Raw genomic sequence first — 18856 nt, 5'->3', positions numbered from 1 at the left:
ATGTAAAAATCATTAGTTAATCAGTTTTTTTTTCTGTATTTGTGGCACATCATTTCAGTTGTGTTTTCTTTGTTAAGGCAGGAGAACAGGTGTTCCTGTGGAGGCTAAATGGATTGTTCGCACCTGACGTTGACCTGTCAAAATGTCTGCCATGAAAAGTGCCTCTAACACTCATATAGAGCAACAATTCCTAGAAGCTGAAAATATTTACCTAACATTTATGTCACCCTATTGCAAAACACACTCATCAGCATCACAATCCCATAAACAGCCCAATGGAACATATATCAACAAAAACAAAGTCATTATAGTACAACTTCAACAATGTTCAATAGAATACATGTCTTTTGTCAAAGATATTTTGACAATATAAGTCCAATAGTATTTTTACTGTGAATGGTGGAATATGCAAGTTTATTTGAGGTTTAAAGATCAAATCCAATTTTTATTCATTTCTTTATTGTTAGCTGATTCTGACAAGTAATCGGACTGATACCAATACCAAATATCGTATTAGCTCATCCTTATAGTGGCCATTTTGACACGTTTTAGTAAGAAAAGCACAGCAGGTGTTGCTGATCGTGTTAGCGACAGCTCTGCACCCTGAAACTGAGGAAACTAAATGAAACCCAGACATGATGTGATTGGTAACCTGTTGAAAAGTGTTCGGTGTCTCAGTAGAGGCAGAAAAAGTGAAGGTAGACACAAAGATCACGGCACACAGTTGGCATTGCCACCAGCAAAACCTTCTTTAATGGTGATGGTCAAAGTAAAAAGTGTGACACAGCCACCATCACTTTGAGAAAAAATAAACATGGTAAAACAATGACAAGATAAAACAAAGCACTTATTTTTTTTTCCAAACCTTCTCTTCCTTCTATACAAACTCGTAAAAGCAACTTGAGAACTGAATTCACAAAACCAGAGAGCGATCCACCAAAAAAATACTTTTTTCTCTTTTTTTTTTCTCCAGGTAGGCAACATGACAGCACGACATGATCAAATGGTTCAGGGGTTAAGTGACCTTTTCCCAAAAACAACACATTCACCGAATCCTTTCCTGGTAGAAAAAGGTGAGGAAACCAACTGAACATGATGGTGTGTGTGTGTGTGTGTGTGTGTGGGGGAGGGTATCAAAGTCGGCCTGTAACAAATAAATAAATCAGTCAGTCTCACTGACCACCTGCCGCGTTGCCATGATCAGGCCCGAACCTTGTAAACACAACACCGTCCGAATATGTTCTAATGACAACAACGACAAAAACTAAAAAACGACGGCACTCTTTCTGCAAACATTATGCTAGCTACATCGATCAAAGTATGGATGAAAACCCAAACATCAACACTTGGCACTTAAGAACTGAAATGATATAAACAAAGAAAACATTCCTCAGTATTTTTTTTTTTTTTAAATGTACATTGTTGTAAACAACTAAATGCCAAAACTAGGGCATGAGAAGAGACAATCAGTTTGGCTGGTGTCTGGCTTTACCAAGACTGTGTCGCTATGAAATGACATGTACCATGTCCAGAATTGTCTTTGTCCCTTTACGTCCTCAATACTAAGACCGGTTAGCTCACAACGACTCTGAGGTTTGACTTTTAAATACTGAATTTAAAATGATCCGACGTGAGAAAATCTCGTTGTTTTTTTTTTTAATGCTTTTAGATCCCAGGATTGCAAAGTATGTGGTTTCCGTGTCAGAAAAAAGAGAAACTGCAAAAGGCACTGTAAAAATCTGCGAATAACGGTAACGACCGGTTACCTCGACATCATTAAATCCTGTGGACGTTATGATCTAATGGGTTCTAATTTGGTCCAGAGGGAGAGGAAAAAGGTGTCTGCAGCAAATGGGTGAGCGTTAATGTTTTTGGCAGTGCCAGGCCAAATCGAACAGAACTGAATCTGCTTCATCCACTTACTGATAATCCTGGAGAATCCACTATATTCCAGCATTAAGGGAAACAAAATAAATTGTACTGGAATTATCTGAGGAGAACAGCAAACGCTTACCAGTTCAATACCACTATTTTATAAAGAAGTGTACATTGCAACTGAAGAGAAACATTACAAAAAAAACTACCAATGATATCAAAACATGAATAGTTTTACATTCATGTATCTCTCACAGGGCTTAACTTAACACGTCTGAACTGAGAACACACCTCTGCCTTAATATAAACCATCATGATTGTTTGTCAGTTAATTATTGAAGAAAATATGGCTGCGGGGGTTTTTTATTCTGTACAGCAAATCAGGACTGACATGAAGTGAAGCGTGATGGCTCTGAAGTAAACATTTGTTTCCCTTTTCGCGCCCCCCTTTAAACAGATTCTATCGTCTACTGGCTAAATCCAAGAAGTCAACAGCAACGACAACAAAAACCCCTTCAAAATAATAGTTCTCATAATAGAACCGAACAAAATAAACCTAGTACACGTTTGTAAAGAGGGGCTGTGTGCGTGCATGTGTGTGTGTGTGTGTGTGTGCAAAACCTGTCAGGGGCTGGTAAACCGAAACAGAAATAAGCCAGAAACGAGAAAGTCACTAAAACAAAGAAGGAGAACGTGTGGACGTCAGAGTCACTTTTTCAGGGGCTGGTAGACTGAGGCGTTGGGGTCCAGGGACGAGGGACTATTGTCCATGAACTTGGAAGAGTAGTGGGGGGTGACGCCGCTGAGGTTGCTGCCGTCTGATGAGTAAGACAGGCTCGGCATCACTGCCATCACCTCAGCTATCTTCTGCTTCAGCTCTGCGATCTCCTGCTCCCTCTGATGGATCTGGCCTGGATGACACAAGAAACAGATGTTGATAAACATCATTAAGAGATAAGTACAAGCGTCCATACTGAATTCCTGAGAGTTCTAGCATTGACCCATCGCTGTCTTTAAGTGTCTAAATGTAACCATCCTCACAGAGAAGACCCTTCTTCAACTTCTCCACAATTAACTCTAGCTGCTTTCAGACAAACTCCGGAGGATCCAGAGCAAGCGTCTCCTGCCGTTGTGAACATCTCCACGGTCAACACCTTACCTTGTGCGATCTCCAGCTGCCTCTTGGCGTCACCCAGAGCGGAGAAGAGGTCCAGTTTGATCCTGGTCTCAGCACTGAGGCTGTTCTCCAGGTGCTGGGTCTTCTCCTGCATGGCCGAGAGTGCCGACATCAACACCTCTGTGTCCTTCTCATTCTCCTTGTATTTCCGCAGCTCCTGAATCCAACAGGTCAAAGGTAAAAAAAAGACACGGTTACCATACGACAAAACATCACACAGTCACTAAAAGTTAATGAACAGGATTAAATGTGATATTCATTCTTACCTGACACTTGCCCTCCAGATCCCTAATCTGCTCCTCCTTCAGTTTCATGTCCATGCTGAGCTTCTTACACTCGGTCTCCAGCTCCCTTATACGCACACGAAGTGAGTCATTTGACTCCACTCTGTTGGTGGAGAAGCAGAATTGACATTACAAAATGATCACTTATTTATTGTTCTCTTGGATTTAAGTGTTGATGCCACTACTGTGGTTTTCTATCCACAAAGAAGCTTAAAACCACAATTCACATTGTATTCAAATTTCAATCAGGAGCAAATCCCAACAATTATCGACATACTGACTGATTTTAAGTATACAATATATTACATAGCCAATGATGACATGATAAAAACACCATGAAGGGAGTTTAGATTTGAGGAAACTCTCCACCGTTTGCCAGAGGGAGCAGGAACAGTACCTGGTGGCAGCAGCTAACGCTACAGCTCTGGCGGCGGTGGCCTCCTCTATCTTCTTCCTCTTCCTCTCCTCGGCCAGCTGTTTCTCAGCCAGAGCCCGAGCCTCCTGCTCCGCCTTTAGCCTCTTCTCCAGCTGGGAGATGGTCTGTTTGTCCTTCTGCTTGGCCTGGACAGCACTGTGGAGCCTGAAGTGTGTGCAAGAACAGGGTCAAGCAGATAAAGACAAAGTCTGTTTCCTGTTCACATTTTGAACTTTCAAACCTGCTCACCCTGTGAAGTACAGCGTCTCGTGAAAAGAATAGGATTTTTATTTATCTATCGCCATCATGTGGTCATTTATGTCAGTGCATTAAATACGACTGTCTTTTTTTTTTTAGTGCTGACCCACATGAAGACAGTGCATGTCGTAAACATTACTACGTCAGCCTCACGTTAACATGTCAAGTCACCTGAGGATGAAATACTAACAAATATGAGATTGCTGGACCCAAAAACCTAGTTATGACAAACTGAGTCAAATTAACAACAAAAATAAAATATGCATAATAGTCTTCTGTGCAATTATGTGCATGTTAATACACCTAACTTTAAATTCAGTACCCATTTCTCTGGATAGGTTAATATCTGATGTACTGTATCCACAAAAGGGTATAAAAGCACTCCAGAATGAAGGAATGAATACAAAGATATAAACTAAACGAAAAGCATATTTGGATAATGCAGGATCTAGCATCTCAGCTTGCACTCTACAGGTTCGATATGGATAATTTGCCGCTTATAAAAACAAATATATCTTTCATCTAAACAACTGTCCATGAATAAATGGAAATGGTGAAACATTTTCAAGGCAAGTTTCGTGGGATGGAGCATCATCATCACATGAAACACAATCACGGCCCGACCACAGAGACCTTTGGTGCATTCAAATCCCAAATGTAATCCCCGCTGTTGTGTCACGACTGAGGAAAAGTGGTCAGGGTTTAAGTTAGTAAGTGTGTGTCCTAAGTGAGCAGACAGACAGTTCATGCACCCACTTGTTCTGCAGCAGCTCGTTGTCCTGGCGGAGCTGGCCCAGTTCAGAGCGAAGGCTTCGGTCCTGGCTGCTCAGAGAGGAGAGCTGACTCCGCAGCTCTGACTCCAGCTGCCTGTTGGCCTGAAGGTCCGCCTTCAGTCGCTTCACGTCCTGCTCCAGCCTTTAATGACGAGAAGACATGAGGAACCACCACAACAGGCCAACACATATCTATTTTGCTACTTTTAACTGATTCATTTCACGGGGAAATGGGATTTATCCTTCGGGGTTAAATGTCAAATAAGAGGATAATGAAGCTGTAAGAAAGTCTCACCGTATGAGAGCGTCTGGTTTGCCCAGCTGATTGTTCGGAATGCAGTTCTCCAGCGGATCCTTCTGGCCTTTCCCCGCCCCTTTCTGCTTCTTCTCGTTCTTACTGGTCGACGAGCCGGGCGCCACGCTGCCGTTTGAAGAGCTGTGATTCCGCGGAGACGAATTAGAAATGCTGCCTCCGCCTGCGCTGGCGTTTTTATAGTTCTTCCCCGTGCCCCCCACTTCCTCCTTCGGAGTGGTGTGTGTGTTGGCGTCGGCGTGCGTGTTTTCTCCGGCCAGCTCGTTGTTGAGTCTCTTTGCCCCAACGTAGTTCTCAATGTACTCCGTCTCCTGTAGTTTGGAGTCCAGTGTGTGCATAATACTGTTGTTGTTATTGATTCCTATTGTGTTCTGTTTTTTGCCCTCGCGCTCTTTCGCGGTACTGTCCTTCCCTTTTTCCCGGTACTCCAGTTCTGGTAATGGAATTGAGGTGCTCTTCTTTCCGGGCGGTGCTCCGTTTTGGGATATTACCGAAGGTTCCACCTCTGAGATCCCTTTAGCTAAAGCAGCTGAAAGAAAGCAAGCACATGCAGCGTTAGAGAATGCCCCCAGAAGTTTACAATCTGCGACTTTTCACTTTCCGTTTGACCATTACAGGCTTTGTGACTCAGGTTAAAAAAGGAAATAGCAGATAAATATATAAGCAGACAGTAGGTTGATGTAATTTAACTACGGTTGCAAAGGACAGTGTTTTCATAGAATAAATGATTCATTAGAAAAAAACCTAACCACTTATTGCAGCTCTAATTTTAGCCCTTCAATCAATAATAGTAATAAAACTAACAATACAAAGAACAGCAGCTGCACAGCAGTTCCAGCCTATATGTTGTCTCTCATCTAATAAATTCTTATCATCCTTTATTCTTCTGCGAGCTATTTATAAAACACAAATACAAACAAGTTTAGCATGACTTAAATAACAGAATACTGTCTGTACTGTAACGTTTACAGCTCTGGATTTATTTGTTAAAGTTAAGCGTGAACACAGCGTGAAGTTTTATCCCCCATTCCAACAGGAACCACAACTTAAAACGACTAATTATAATGGAAAACGTTTCTAAAATACAGTATTTACGTGAGAGTATGTATAATTTACAGAAATATAGCTCTCTATATGAAACAAATTGTTACATTAACACAGTAAACACTTGTCCACGAGTGTCCATACTTCTGGTGGACCATTTGACACCATTCTTTCTTCTTTAATCTGCATAATACTTGTTTTCTTTTAGTCTACACTCATATTCTTCCCCTTTACCTTAAAAATGCTAAAATTCTGCTCCCGATACATACAAACCCTAACAATATATAAGTTTAAAAATGCTCCAAAGACCCCAACGGTGAACGAAAAGCTCCATTGACACTTATTCTCATTTGAAAATGTCATTTTCATCCACATTAAAGTGTGATAGTACGGATGAAGTGCAGTAAAAGGTGCCCGTCTCACCCTCCTCTGCCTCCCTCTCTTGTCTCTGCAGCATCTGTTGCTCGGGCGGTAAGGCCTGCTGTAGAAGCTGCATGTAGAACTCGTTCTCCTTCTGCACTTCCTTCTGTTTCCTCAGCCGCATCTTGTAGCTGACGTAGCTCTTAAAGCCGAAGCCCAGAGTCACCACTGGGTAGCCGATACTGGACGGAGAAGGGGAAACACGTTGGTCAACTTTTACGTAAATCACAATATCTTTACAGTAACAAAAAAAAAAAGGAGAGTCGTTAAAGACGTTTACCAATGAGCGGCAAATGGTCGACACAGGTCCACGTGAAAGTTCTTCAGATCTTTGAAGCGTATGGCGGCTTCGATGTACACAAACAGGATCCACAGTGAGACAGTGGGTAGACAGACTCCTCTCTCTGTGTGGGAACAGAGTGGAAATGGCAGCACTGAGCAAACTCAGGCAGTCTTTAAGGCCAAATTAAAAAAGAATCCACAAAGAAAGACTTGGGACAAACCTGTGTGCCAGACATACTGCACCCATACGTAGGTGCTGGCGGCGAAAAACAGCCACTGGACGGGGATGAAGAGGAGGCAGATGATGTCCGACGTGAACGCCACACATACGAAGAAGACAGAGAACGCCTTTGTAAAGGAAGGGAGAAAAAAAACAAAATCAAAGTAATTCCATACGCGGAACTAAATCTAAATTACGTTTCATCATTCAGCAGCAAATAAAAACACACGTGCTGTGTTAATTCCCTGCGTCCTGGTACAGGAAATAGACATATTTCCACCTGGGCTCCAGAGCGCCGGAGGAAATTAGTGAAGGCTTGAGGCAAAATGCCCTTGGAATATCTGAGAAATGACTCTCGAAATGTGCATTATGTTATCCTACAAAACAGTGTGACTGGATTACAGATTGGATATGTGTTTGAAATGTGTACGAGTTATTAAATATGGGTTTGTCGTGCAGCATAACTTGATAATCAACAATTTTTATAGGGCTTAGAATCCACTCTAGTTCACCATTATATCCTTGATACTGTTCTCGTAGTGCAGTTGGCATTTTTATTTCAAGGGGTATTAACAGGGGCAGGAAAGATTTTTCTTCCCTGCTTCCAAATCACCTGCAGCTCGAATTAATATCAGTGTGAATATGGAGGCGGGGAAGTAAAGGAGGACAGACAGGGTCATCATCATGCACATGAGCTCTTACCAGTCCCTGATATCTGAAGGAGTCGTAGACACTTCGTATGAAAAGCCAGAAGGGCCACAGGTACTCGAACCTAAACTCCAGCACAAAGTCGGCCAGCAGAACTAAAACCCACACGACGAGGAACTTCAGGTACAGGAACGTGCTGCGGGAGAAGACGAGAGATTTAAAAACAGAGAAAGTAAATGTTAAAGAAGGACTACACACTCTGGATTTAGGTTATGGAACCAGGGAGACTGGACGTTTCTGTAGCTGAGGATTTAGATTGTTTGATGACAACAGGTTTACACCACATCTTATCTCGCTGTCATCATCGCCACGTTTGCGGTGTGACTTGCAATGATACGTGAAGGTCACGTAACGTGTAAAAGGCAAGAGAAATATCGATGCAACAGATCTCGACCACACAAGAATCTTTAGAAATAACTGGCATACGTTTTAAAATGTCATGCTCAACACAAATCATTTACATGTCAATAAAAATAAATAAAACATTGTATATTGTTACAGTATAGTTTTAGAATTTTTAAGCCAACATTTGTTGGTCCCCATTGTGCTGCCGTAAAAAAAGTACATCCTGAGTGAGACAAAGACACAGAGGCTGAGAGTGAAGTGCATGTACAGAGTGTCATGTCTAGACATGTTACTAAAAGCACACCTGGAGAGCAGCATAACATGAACACGGCGACACTTAACTCTTAAATCTTTTAATTAAAAATATCATCTGCCTTCCACACAAGAGTCCAGTGAGACGTGTGTGTCTTTGGCGGTTAATGTTCAATTTCACCCTCTCTCTGGCAGACAAAGCACAGGTGAGACAACCTCCGCCGTCGGTGTCACCCCGCACTTCAAAACAAGCGCTCCCTGACATTGCTGTTGTCATCTCTGGCTCGAGATGATTTTTTTTTCTTTTTTTCCCCCTTTTTCCTTCACAAATTCATGCGATAAATTTCATATATACACATTTTTTTTTCTTTTTAGCTGAAAGCGTTCACAATAAACGGGTTGAGCTGAAGTCATTTTGAATCTCCACACAGTCTCACTGCCGTTATTCCATTCGCATGTAGCCCGTGTATGAAAGAAAAAGATGTATAACAAGACAAACGTAAAGGCCTTTGCCTTTTTTGTCAGTAAGAGGTGATTTTCATTCATCTGCGTTTGACGCTCACAGCACAGCGTGCTGAAATATGAATGTAGCAGAGGCTGCCATCCCTCTTGACATATGCAGAGAGGCGCCATTGTTATACAATAACGTCCCTCCAGCCCCTTTTGGTACCTGCTATATATACCCTCCGTGATTCGGTTCCGTTTTAACGGCCGTCGGAGTTTGCTGCAGTCCGCATTGCGCCGCTTCATCCTCCCCGCGTTGGTTCGCTCGTGATATCGCTGTGGTGGCTGCCGCGCGGGAAGTCATTCGCTCATCCTCATGTTCCTTATTTCTTCATTTATCCGCCACTGTTGTTGTTTTATGCACATGAAACAAAGAAATAAATAAAAACAGTCCATGGAAGCCCCTCCCCTTTTCACGACACGCTGCGTCCCCCCCCCGTTGGCCGCCGTCCTGACGTCACTGCGTTGTCGGCGACGTTACGTAGCAAAAACATGGCTGCCTCCGACGAGAGGAAACGTTTCTGTCGCTGTTGAGGCTTTTTTTTATTTTTTAAAGTCCTCTTTCTCGTCGGTGAGTGTGAAATTGTGAACTATGTGTGATTTAAATGACATTATGCGCTGCGGTTTGTTGTATTCGTGTCAGCTGTACGTAAAACTCGCGTGTTGACGTGACAAAACAAACTTGTCCACGCTTGTGCCCTGGCCACGTTTGATGAGGTAGTCATAGTCTGTGTCAGATATTCACTTTTATACCTTTATTGACAGTTTGCCCAGCTGCGTTACATTACATTATAGAAACACCTAAATGTCGAAAAACCAGCTCATAGTTGCACATTAAGGCATTTGAGTGAGTTTGTGTGGGAAAATACAGCAACATTCATGATGTGGTTCTGTGGTAAAGTGTGTGTGTGTAGGTTATGGATACAACAGAAAACACAAACGGGAAACAGAATCAGAAAATAATAAGTATTTATATACATTAACATATATGTTGTAAGTAGTTAAAAGTATATACATATGCAAGGAAAACTGTTGATTTTGAATGTCTGTAAGTCTATTTCAGATTTTGTCCAGCTTTTATCTGCCTCAGATATTTTTGTCCCAGTTAGAATTTGACATGTTTCTTTCTTGTTCTCCTTTTATTCTCCTTAAATGCTGTTGTGGTTATGCTTTGTTCCAGCAGATGATACATATGCAGGACAAGATGGAGAAACTGTTGTCATCCACTGAGGAAAAAGAGCGAGAAGAAGAGACTGAGGAACAAGAAGGATCTGAAGGAGAAGGAGGATCTGAAGAAGAAGGATCTGGAAAAGGAGGATCTGAAGAAGAAGGGCAAGTAAATGATGATAATGTAGAGGCCAATGGAGATGATGAAGCAGAGGTAACAGTACAGGCTGCAGAGGAAACGGCACCGGCCACAGATGAACCAGAGAAGGCTCCCTTGCCTGCTCAGGCTAAAGAAAAAAAACAAGCAGATGTCCTGAACCTCAACAATGAGGTGGTGAAGATGAGGAAGGAAGTGAAGCGGGTGAGAGCTTTGATCATCCGCAAGCTGACGCGACAGATTGGTGCCCTGAAGAAGAAGAAGGGGAAAGAGGCTGAAATTGAGAAGAATCAGAGGAGAGCTGCCAGGCTGCTGGAGGAAGTCCATGCCATGAAGGTTCTCGCACCAGACGTGGTAGGTTAAATTCATACTGGGAGTATAGTTATTTATCTATGGGATAGATTTAGTCACTTATTTGTAAGCGACTGTTGTCTCGTTGGATAACTGACTTTCTGTCCCATTGCCAGGTGACCAAGAAAGCCTTGCAGAAGAAGCTTAATTTTGAAGAAGTGTGCAAAAACACCAAGTCTTCTATTACTGACCGGGCTGTAGCACGCATCGCCACACACCCTCAGTTCGACAAGAAGATCGAGGCCATCAAAGCTGCGGTGAAAGCTTTCAAAGACGAGAGGATGAACTGTGGGAAGCAGGGAGGAAAGGAAAAGGCGCAAAACAAATCTGGAAAAGTAAACTTGCCGTGTCCGGACAAAAGAGGAGAAAAAACAAGTGAGAAAAAAGAGGAGGATGTTACAGTGCAGCTAAAAGAAATAGCAGACAACAAGGAAGAAGATGTGATCCTTGAAGACTCTAAAGATGAACCTATACCTGAAATTGACATTGTAATAGAAGCTAAATCAGCTGATACTGCTGACGTCCTACAGGAACAAATACCAGAGTCTGAGAGTGTAGAACAGGCACCAACAAAACCTAGCAATGAAAAAGTCCCTGTAAAAAATGAACCTCAATGTAAAGATGTGGGTAAGAAGCCGAACGTTGCAGCGTATAAGAAAAGGGAAGAGGAAGAAGAGAGCGAGTTGGACTCATCAGATGACGAGGAGAAAGAATACTTTGATGACAGCACAGAGGAACGCTTCCACAAACAGTCCTCCCAGTCGGAGGAGAGTGAAGATGACTTCTTTGTAGGAAAAGTCAGTAAATTCAAGAAGAAGAGGAAGCAGAATGTTGTCGAAGGGGAAAGAAAGGTTGAGAAGGTGCAGGGAGGAAAAGGAGAATCCACCAATAAGGCGAAAACTTCAGACAAGGTCCAGCGAGAACTCGATGAGCTTGAGTCCAGGCTGAAGTCTAAAGCGACCTCACTTAAGTCTGTGTTCTGTTCTTCCCTCTCTGGGGCTAAGCAGGCTGCAGGCAGAGGGAGAGGTGGTGATAAATTCAGGGGCCAAAGAAAACCAAATGGCAACAGTGGTTTCAATAGAGATTTCAGTAAACCATCCAGATTCCAGGGTCCAGGAGAAGAAAGAAATTCAGGGTCCAAGTACAGCAAGCCCTGTCCTGAAGGCAGATGGCAAGAGACAGAAGAGAAGAGCTTTGCATCTGCTGGCAGAGGAAGAGGCAGAGGGAGGGGGCGAGGCAGAGGCGAAGTTATGAGGCAAAACATGCCAATGGGTCGGGGTGCCACTTCCCATCAGCCACCACAGCAGACACTGCATCCATCCTGGGAGGCGAGTAAGAAAAGAAAGGAGCAGCAAGGACAAATCATGGCCTTCCAGGGGAAGAAGATCAAGTTTGATGATGATGACTGAATCAGCTTTTCTTCTTGTAAATGTCATGTACATACCGAGTGACTCAGTCTTTTGTGATCAATTGTCACTTACGATGTTCTATCATGTTATTTTTAAAGGGTGTAAAAGGACAATGGCTTGATATTTCTTGAAAACCACCGTAAGAAACATTCAAATCTAAGCTGCAAAACATGTCACGTAAGTTTATGACTTTGTGTTATAGGTTTTGAGTTAACATGTTCAAAAACATGCAATTTCTAAGGATGTGCTATACTGTATTTTGTTTGTCCAAATATGTATTTGGTGATATAAAAGCAGTGATTGTTGTTATTTTTACTCTCTGTCTGACATGATTTTTAATCCTAAATTAAATTGATGGGTGAGGATGCCAGGACCTGATGTGACCATCACATTCATTTTTCTTATATATGTCTTCCTTTAGTGCTTTTAATCCTCTAGTGGAAATGTATCTAGCTATTCAACTAAGATTTGTATCCATCAGTTGGATATTTGAGTATTTTGTTTAAATAAAAGTTGAAGTAAACACTAATTTGCCCTGGACTACAGGCTGTCGTAGCAGCTCAGTAAATTTCAGGCGTCAAGGCTGGCAGCTCTTACTTCGTCATAGCTAGCATTGATAAAATATGGGGTATTGATCTTCTACTGCTCAAAATCATTGGATCAGATATCAGAGAAAGAAAATAGTGAAATCAGATACAATTCATTAACCCTACCTATCACATAAGTGCAGATAAGATGCCATCATCATCATTGGGTCATGGAGAAAGTGGCAGCAAATGCATCAATACAATTTGTGTCATGATGTCACCAATTATCCTTTGATTGGGTGAATAATTACAACATACATGGACATTTTTTCCCCCCTGCTAATCTTCTCATCAACACTCCAGTCCAGACGGTGGCGACAACGCACATATATGATGGTTTCCAACCAATCCAAAGAAGAAAGTTCCCAGCGTTCTCACCGTGGGATACTCCAAGAGAAAGCTGCTTCACCACAAAAACCAGCAGACTCTGTTTTATGTCCTCCTTCGTCCACTTCACAGCACAATATCGTGGAAGTGAACGTCCGGAAAAACGCGCCGAACTGCTCCCGAGGAGGACTCTCGACAACATCCACGTCAATGGCAGAACTGTGAAAGCGAACAAACCCAGGTAAGAATGAACCAGATACACCTGTTTTTGAACATAGCAGCGTCAAAGCTAACCCGTTAAGTGCGTTAACATGACAACTACACCAATATAAGCGCATTTCTCACACTTTATATGTTATTTTATTTCGTGGTGAATGAATGCTTTATATCAGGTATCTGTCTATGTTCAGTTTCTCCAGGCACGTAAACGCCACATACCCACCCAAAACAGGAAACTCTTAACATTCCTTCAGAATAAAAGCAGGGAGCGTATGTAAATGGCATGCTTCTAATTTGAAGAATTCTCAACGGTTACAGCTGTACATTTTCGTTAGCGTCACACGCACGCACACAAACACGCCGTATCTGTGCGCACAACACACTCTATCTATCAAAGTTGTAATGTATGTGCGGGAAGTCACAGGTAAGCAAATGACTGCACGTAGTTTATGTGTTATTTACTGCTGAAAACAAACGACTTGTGTGGGTCTTGGCTCAGCATGGCAGGGGGCTGGGGATGTAGCTCCATTTAGCCAACAGAGAAGCTAGCTCCCAGGTAACTTAACAAACTTAACATTTAACCGTAACCGTACTCGGTGATTCTGATTAAAATTAATGCAAATTTGTTTGCTCTTGTCGTGCCAAGTTTTTTTACATTTCATTAATCAATTCAAAGGGGACAGTGCTCAGTTAAAACATAATTAATATCACACTATATATATACATATATAGCATAGTTACTTCACATCTGCAGTAAGCTGGCAGGTTTAAAAAAAATAAAAAACGAAAACAGCCGGCACATTTCTCAAGCTTTACCCGGATTTTCTCAGGTTTAGTAAAAGAAAATGCGCGTTAATTTGTGTAACCGTGAATATTGGGAGTTGGTTCATTAAGATATGCTGTAGGTGACATCACGTTTACTGCAACTAACGATTTTTTCTTAAACGATTAATCGAATAATTGTTTGGGCCATAAAATGTCGGAAAACATTGATCAGAGTTTCTCAAACTTGTTCGCATGTCTTGTTCTGTCAACAAACCAAAGTTATTCAGTTTTAATGATTTGTTTGGCATATGGAGCAAAGAAACCAGTATATATTGAAATATTTATATATATATATGTATATATATATACATATATATATGTATATATATATATGTATATATATATATATATATATATATAAATATTTCTTAATAAGAAGCTGTAAAATCATAAAACTTGTTTTAAATCTTTTAAAGAAACTTACTTATTGCACCAAGTTGAGGAATGTTGTAATATTTCTCCTCTTGCTAGCTGTAGGGATGTACTGATGAAGCAGTCACGCAATTTCTATATGTCCTCTTTTATTTTATAAAGCTGTTGCCATTGCACTTGTTCACATGTATCTTTTGTCGGTGCGCCAACGTCTACAAATTCCTCCAGCAAGAAATGGTATAGCACAATCTATCATAAAAAGGTATTCTGGTGGAACATACAGAATTTACTAGGTGTGAACCCTTTAACGTTTAACACTGAGAACAACACTTTAGCACCATAACAACTGTGCAATGTCTGTCTCAAAGGCAAAGAGAAGACTGGAGCTGGAAGTTGGTGAAGCCCAGGATGGTAGCAAGACTGGCAAAATCAAAAGCCCTGCAACAGATGGCCTCTCTGTCACATAAGCAGAAAAGTAAGACCTTGTGCCAATGTGCCAGTGCTTGTGGGAAACACAAGTGATAGAATCAACCATTAACAAGCATGTGCTTCCATGAAACTGAGACCGTGTTGTAACCCAGGGGTTCCCAATGGCTATGACCACAAGCACCAGACAGTAGCAGTTGTCATATTTCTGACTGACCACCAGTGGAGAAGATGCTACAGAGCTGAGAGTATCTACCAATAATGTCATATTTATGACTTTATTGGTAGTAGCTTCCCTTCATGGGAGCCCAGAGTCTGCTTTACTGAGACACACAGCTCATAGTGTAGTCGTGTGTGTGTGTGTGTGTGTGTGTGTGTGTGTGTGTGTGTGTGTGTGTGTGTGTGTGTGTGTGTGTGTGTGTGTGTGTGTGTGTGTGTGTGATGCGTGTGATGCGTGTGATGCGTGTGATGCGTGTGATGCGTGTAATGCGTGTAATGCGTGTAATGCGTGAAATGCAGACAAATTCTACAGTCCAGTCTGCTGCAGAGCCTTGTTTTGATTTATTCATTTTACAAAACTCAATGCAGAAGCTCACTTCGTATAGGTTTTTGCCCAATTTGAACACATTCAAGGTGATTGGGAACCTCTTGTATAATAACACTGACAAATGTAATGTAAATACTGTACTGAGCCAAAGCCTTAGGCCAACATTAGATTTATTGTTTTAGCACCATACACCATACAGTGTGATACTTTCTCAATCACCTTATTGGAATACACCCAGAAAATATAGTAAACATGAATGCAGTTTGAAAATAACAACTTTTTCAGAAAGAAATAACGGCTTCTACAGGTGAAATATCTGCTTGAGCATTACATACACATCCTGTATGAGTTTAACTGAGAGTTTTGACAGACATAACAACAGAAGGTCTTAAAATAAGTAATAATACATTAATCCCCACCCATTTTTCCCCAATCCTATAACAGGCTCTGACATGATCTCTAAGCCACGCCTTGACACCTCGCTCAGTCTCCTGACTAAGAGGTTTACAGAGCTGCTGAGAGCCTCCTCTGATGGCGTTTTGGACTTGAATGCAGTCGCCCTTGAGCTCAATACCGCTAAGAGGCGCCTCTATGATATCACCAATGTCCTCGAAGGGATCCAACTCATCAAAAAGAAGTCCAAAAACAACATTGAATGGTTGTAAGTATGAGTGGATGTTGCAGATAGTTCAGTGTATTTATGTGAAGGAGGTTCTTCTGCAGTACATGTGCACACTGAATGCCATGTCATGTATCGCTGAGAATGATTTAATGCTGAATGTGTGTACACAGGGGTGGTTCATTGGATATGGGAGAGCTCAGGAAACAAGAGAAGACACTGGACGACCTGATCCAAAGCTGCACGGAGCAGATTCACCAGATGTTTGAGGACCAGCAGGTTCAGAGATATCCTTCATCCAATTCACCTTCATTTCATTCTGTCTTTATGGAACAGACATTGCTGGAGTGTCACTAACTGTGTGGTGGGAGCTTTTTATAAATAGTTGACCTTCAGCAGGAATGATGATTTTAGTCATGGATTTTGTCCCCGTCTGTTTATAAAAGCCACTTTAAATATCGTCCTTGACAGTCAGGAAAACATTTGTCTACTTGACACATGAGGATGTTCAAAGGATCCCCAGCCTGAAAGAGCAGACGGTGATTGTGATCAAAGCCCCTGTAGGGACAAAACTGGAGGTCCCACATCCACAGGAGGTATATTTCTCCACATACAATCGGTTAACAAAAGTTTTTTTTTCCTCAGCTCTCTCCCTCCCTCCCTCTCTCTGTCTGTCTGTCTCTCTGTGTGGAGGATAAAGTGTGACTATACACTAAATTCAAAAAGTTCCTGATTAGAATCGCCCTGCAAGCTAGAAGTCCACTGTTTATATGCTGTCTGTGCTTCTGTCTGCTGTTCAAATGCTGTGTCAGGACATCGCTTACTACTCCCTTTGTGTGCAGAGCTTCCAGGTCCACCTCAAAAGCACCCAGGGTCCCATTGATGCGTTCATCGTCGTCTCCCAGGAAGGCACAAACACGCCTGCGAGCGATGTCCCCTCGCCCCGCCCTCAGATGTCTTCCAAAGGTCAGTCTTACACGCACTTGAGAGCCCATTGAGTGTTTCAAACACTGGTGCTGGGGCAGGATTGTCAAGAAAATGTCTGCACTTCAGTTGCTGCTTCCAGAGAAATACTCTTTATTACCAACCAGGTGATATTTTGGGCCAAAACCAAAGCCATTCTTTAGTCTGAAGTAGGCCTGTTGGGCCTGAAACATAAAAAGTTGTTTTCTCTGGAAGCAGCTGGTGTGCAGACAGAATTTGTGACTTATCTCAAATAGGTTACTCATGCAAAAGGGGGCTGCTTATTAACTGCCACAGAAACGATGAGCTTTTACCCTCACAGGGAAAAACATGACATGGGATGGAAGTTAAACAATCCAATAATCCATCCCTGTTCCAGCCCTTGTTTAATTGAAATATCAAGGGTATAAGTCGAAAAAAAAGGAGACCAGTGCCTCAATCCGATAAACTAAAGGAACTATAATTGCAGAAGCACAAGATAAAGACACCACGTTGTCTTTCTGAGATAATGTATTGCCCTCTAAACCTATTTTTTCTGGTGTCACAGTGTTAATTTTAAACCGTAATCAATCATCTTTTTTTGTTTTCTGCCCCCTTGTCTCCTTATCCACACCCCCCCGTTATCTTTCCAGATGATGCTAACAGTACTTCCAAAATCAAACGGTCACCGCACTCATCGCCGGTTACCGTTACCCCCACCTCCACCTCCCTCACCCCCCTCCACCCCCCCTCTGGAGATCAACAGAGTGGCGGTGTCACAGTCACTTCGCCCCTGACCGTGTCTCGTGATGGGCAGCAATACGTCCTGAGCCTGGAGGAGAACGAGGGCATCACTGACCTCTTCTCCTCCTCTGTTGACCTGCAGTCTATGCCTGTGGATATGACCCATATCTAAACAGGGTTTCCATCATTTTGAAATGCAATGAACATAAACAAGAGACACAGGGATTTAAAATAAAGGAACAAAGAAGTGAGGCTGTAACCCTGAATCGTTACACTAGAGCATGAAACAAATACCGGGATAGATCTTCTTTTGCATTCGGTCCTGAAGGAATGGAATATAGTTCTGAAGGAACCGAGGAATTTAGGACAAAACCAGAAGATTCTGACATTTTCATTTGCTTGTGCTTTCTACTCAAAGTCTAACGTCACCTCTTGGCTGCTTGTGTTGGACTTTTGGCAAAAAATGTATACAATAAGCAGATGGTGTTTGTGCACATTTCAGCTATAAGTTCATAAATTCTGATTTGTTACTGGTTTTAATTTCCCTCGTCACTCAACCACTGAGGATTAATAACACAGATTACATTGTGTCGCTCGTCACCTGGCACTGACATGGAAATAACCTACATGCCTTGCGTTGCGTCCACTAATTGGGATGAAGGGCTCTGTTGTTCTGTTGTCAAACCTCAGGGTATGAAGGGTATCTGCAGGTTCAATGTATCTCATCTCACACACTGAAGTCGAAACATTTAAGTTCTTCACAGCGTCGGCATCGTTTTCTACAGAACTGATACGTCAGTGTGTCTCAATAATAGCATTGGTTTGGTGTCTGCTGTTTATATTACACACACACACACACACACACGGAGAAAGTGAATTTGGTGGTTGATCAGTCGACTCATGTTTCACAGTGGGGGAGTCTGAAGGTGTGGGAAGTTTTTTTGGGAAAGTTTAACAATGCTGTTCGGTGAAAAGTGAATGAGAAGCGTTTCCAGTTGACGCCTTCGTGTGACACTTTTTGTATTGGTCTGTTCCGTCTGTCGCTCGAGAGAAGTGCATCATAGCTCAGTCCACGTTTGACCTTTGACCTTGTTGTTTTCTCAGGCTCTCTGATCTTGCAATTATATATCGGAGTCCTTTTGTGAAGTTTGACGTGACACCTTAACACATTTCTGTTAGCAGTGGAGAGTTGCAGCGATGTGATATTCTGAGACACTAATGCAGCCGCTCCATGACCTTTGATGCTTTTGAAAGGAACATTTTTAGTCTCTCTTTAGTCACCTTTTAAGTTCAA

General features: G+C 42.1%; 3 protein-coding genes across 9 annotated transcripts; 2 read left to right on the top strand and 1 right to left on the bottom strand.

Annotated features, from left to right (window-relative positions):
* Positions 1–711: 711 nt before the first annotated feature.
* On the bottom strand, positions 712–9259 carry maco1a (macoilin 1a). Its single transcript, XM_044052557.1, has 11 exons — positions 9037–9259; positions 7764–7905; positions 7063–7189; positions 6840–6963; positions 6563–6741; positions 5078–5624; positions 4766–4924; positions 3734–3916; positions 3319–3439; positions 3035–3209; positions 712–2786 (listed from the first exon to the last, which is right to left on the bottom strand). The coding sequence occupies exons 1-11, from the start codon at positions 9114–9116 to the stop codon at positions 2584–2586; spliced, it is 2040 nt and encodes a 679-aa protein (XP_043908492.1). The 5' UTR covers positions 9117–9259; the 3' UTR covers positions 712–2583.
* On the top strand, positions 3113–12332 carry srfbp1 (serum response factor binding protein 1). Of its 4 annotated transcripts, none has more exons than XM_044052561.1 (3): positions 3113–3229; positions 10051–10548; positions 10662–12332. In XM_044052561.1, the coding sequence occupies exons 2-3, from the start codon at positions 10054–10056 to the stop codon at positions 11952–11954; spliced, it is 1788 nt and encodes a 595-aa protein (XP_043908496.1). In that variant the 5' UTR covers positions 3113–3229; positions 10051–10053; the 3' UTR covers positions 11955–12332. The 4 variants fall into 4 exon arrangements, with proteins under 4 accessions (XP_043908496.1, XP_043908495.1, XP_043908493.1 ...); XM_044052560.1 differs by having other exon boundaries at positions 3146–3229; positions 10054–10548; XM_044052558.1 differs by lacking the exon at positions 3113–3229 and adding an exon at positions 9353–9441 and having other exon boundaries at positions 10054–10548.
* A 559-nt stretch (positions 12333–12891) lies between these two features.
* Positions 12892–18092, top strand: e2f3 (E2F transcription factor 3). 4 transcript variants are annotated; one of them, XM_044053465.1, is made up of 8 exons: positions 12981–13034; positions 13070–13109; positions 14653–14759; positions 15702–15918; positions 16050–16163; positions 16358–16472; positions 16719–16842; positions 17472–18092. In XM_044053465.1, the coding sequence occupies exons 3-8, from the start codon at positions 14693–14695 to the stop codon at positions 17732–17734; spliced, it is 900 nt and encodes a 299-aa protein (XP_043909400.1). In that variant the 5' UTR covers positions 12981–13034; positions 13070–13109; positions 14653–14692; the 3' UTR covers positions 17735–18092. The 4 variants fall into 4 exon arrangements, with proteins under 4 accessions (XP_043909397.1, XP_043909400.1, XP_043909398.1 ...); XM_044053462.1 differs by having other exon boundaries at positions 12892–13109; XM_044053463.1 differs by lacking the exons at positions 12981–13034; positions 13070–13109 and adding an exon at positions 13411–13511.
* Positions 18093–18856: the final 764 nt, after the last annotated feature.

The sequence above is a fragment of the Solea senegalensis genome, linkage group LG20, assembly GCF_019176455.1.
Source record: "Solea senegalensis isolate Sse05_10M linkage group LG20, IFAPA_SoseM_1, whole genome shotgun sequence".
NCBI lineage: Eukaryota > Metazoa > Chordata > Actinopteri > Pleuronectiformes > Soleidae > Solea > Solea senegalensis.
The sequence above is the reverse complement of the archived record's forward strand: the minus strand, read 5'-3'. Positions and strand labels throughout refer to the sequence as shown.

What these genes read in the sequence shown, in the direction of transcription:
- e2f3 (XM_044053462.1), top strand. Translation starts at nt 12,976, where the DNA reads ATGTCCTCCTTCGTCCACTTCACAGCACAATATCGTGGAAGTGAACGT. An exon ending in AGGTCCCACATCCACAGGAG is followed by an intron (nt 16,473 to 16,718) that starts GTATATTTCTCC and finishes CTTTGTGTGCAG; the next exon opens with AGCTTCCAGGTCCACCTCAA. An exon ending in CCCTCAGATGTCTTCCAAAG is followed by an intron (nt 16,843 to 17,471) that starts GTCAGTCTTACA and finishes TTATCTTTCCAG; the next exon opens with ATGATGCTAACAGTACTTCC.
- srfbp1 (XM_044052561.1), top strand. Translation starts at nt 10,054, where the DNA reads ATGATACATATGCAGGACAAGATGGAGAAACTGTTGTCATCCACTGAG. An exon ending in AGGTTCTCGCACCAGACGTG is followed by an intron (nt 10,549 to 10,661) that starts GTAGGTTAAATT and finishes TCCCATTGCCAG; the next exon opens with GTGACCAAGAAAGCCTTGCA.
- maco1a (XM_044052557.1), bottom strand. Translation starts at nt 9,116, where the DNA reads ATGAAGCGGCGCAATGCGGACTGCAGCAAACTCCGACGGCCGTTAAAA. An exon ending in AGAGAGGGAGGCAGAGGAGG is followed by an intron (nt 5,625 to 6,562) that starts GTGAGACGGGCA and finishes GCTTTCTTTCAG; the next exon opens with CTGCTTTAGCTAAAGGGATC. An exon ending in AACGAGCTGCTGCAGAACAA is followed by an intron (nt 3,917 to 4,765) that starts GTGGGTGCATGA and finishes CACACACTTCAG; the next exon opens with GCTCCACAGTGCTGTCCAGG.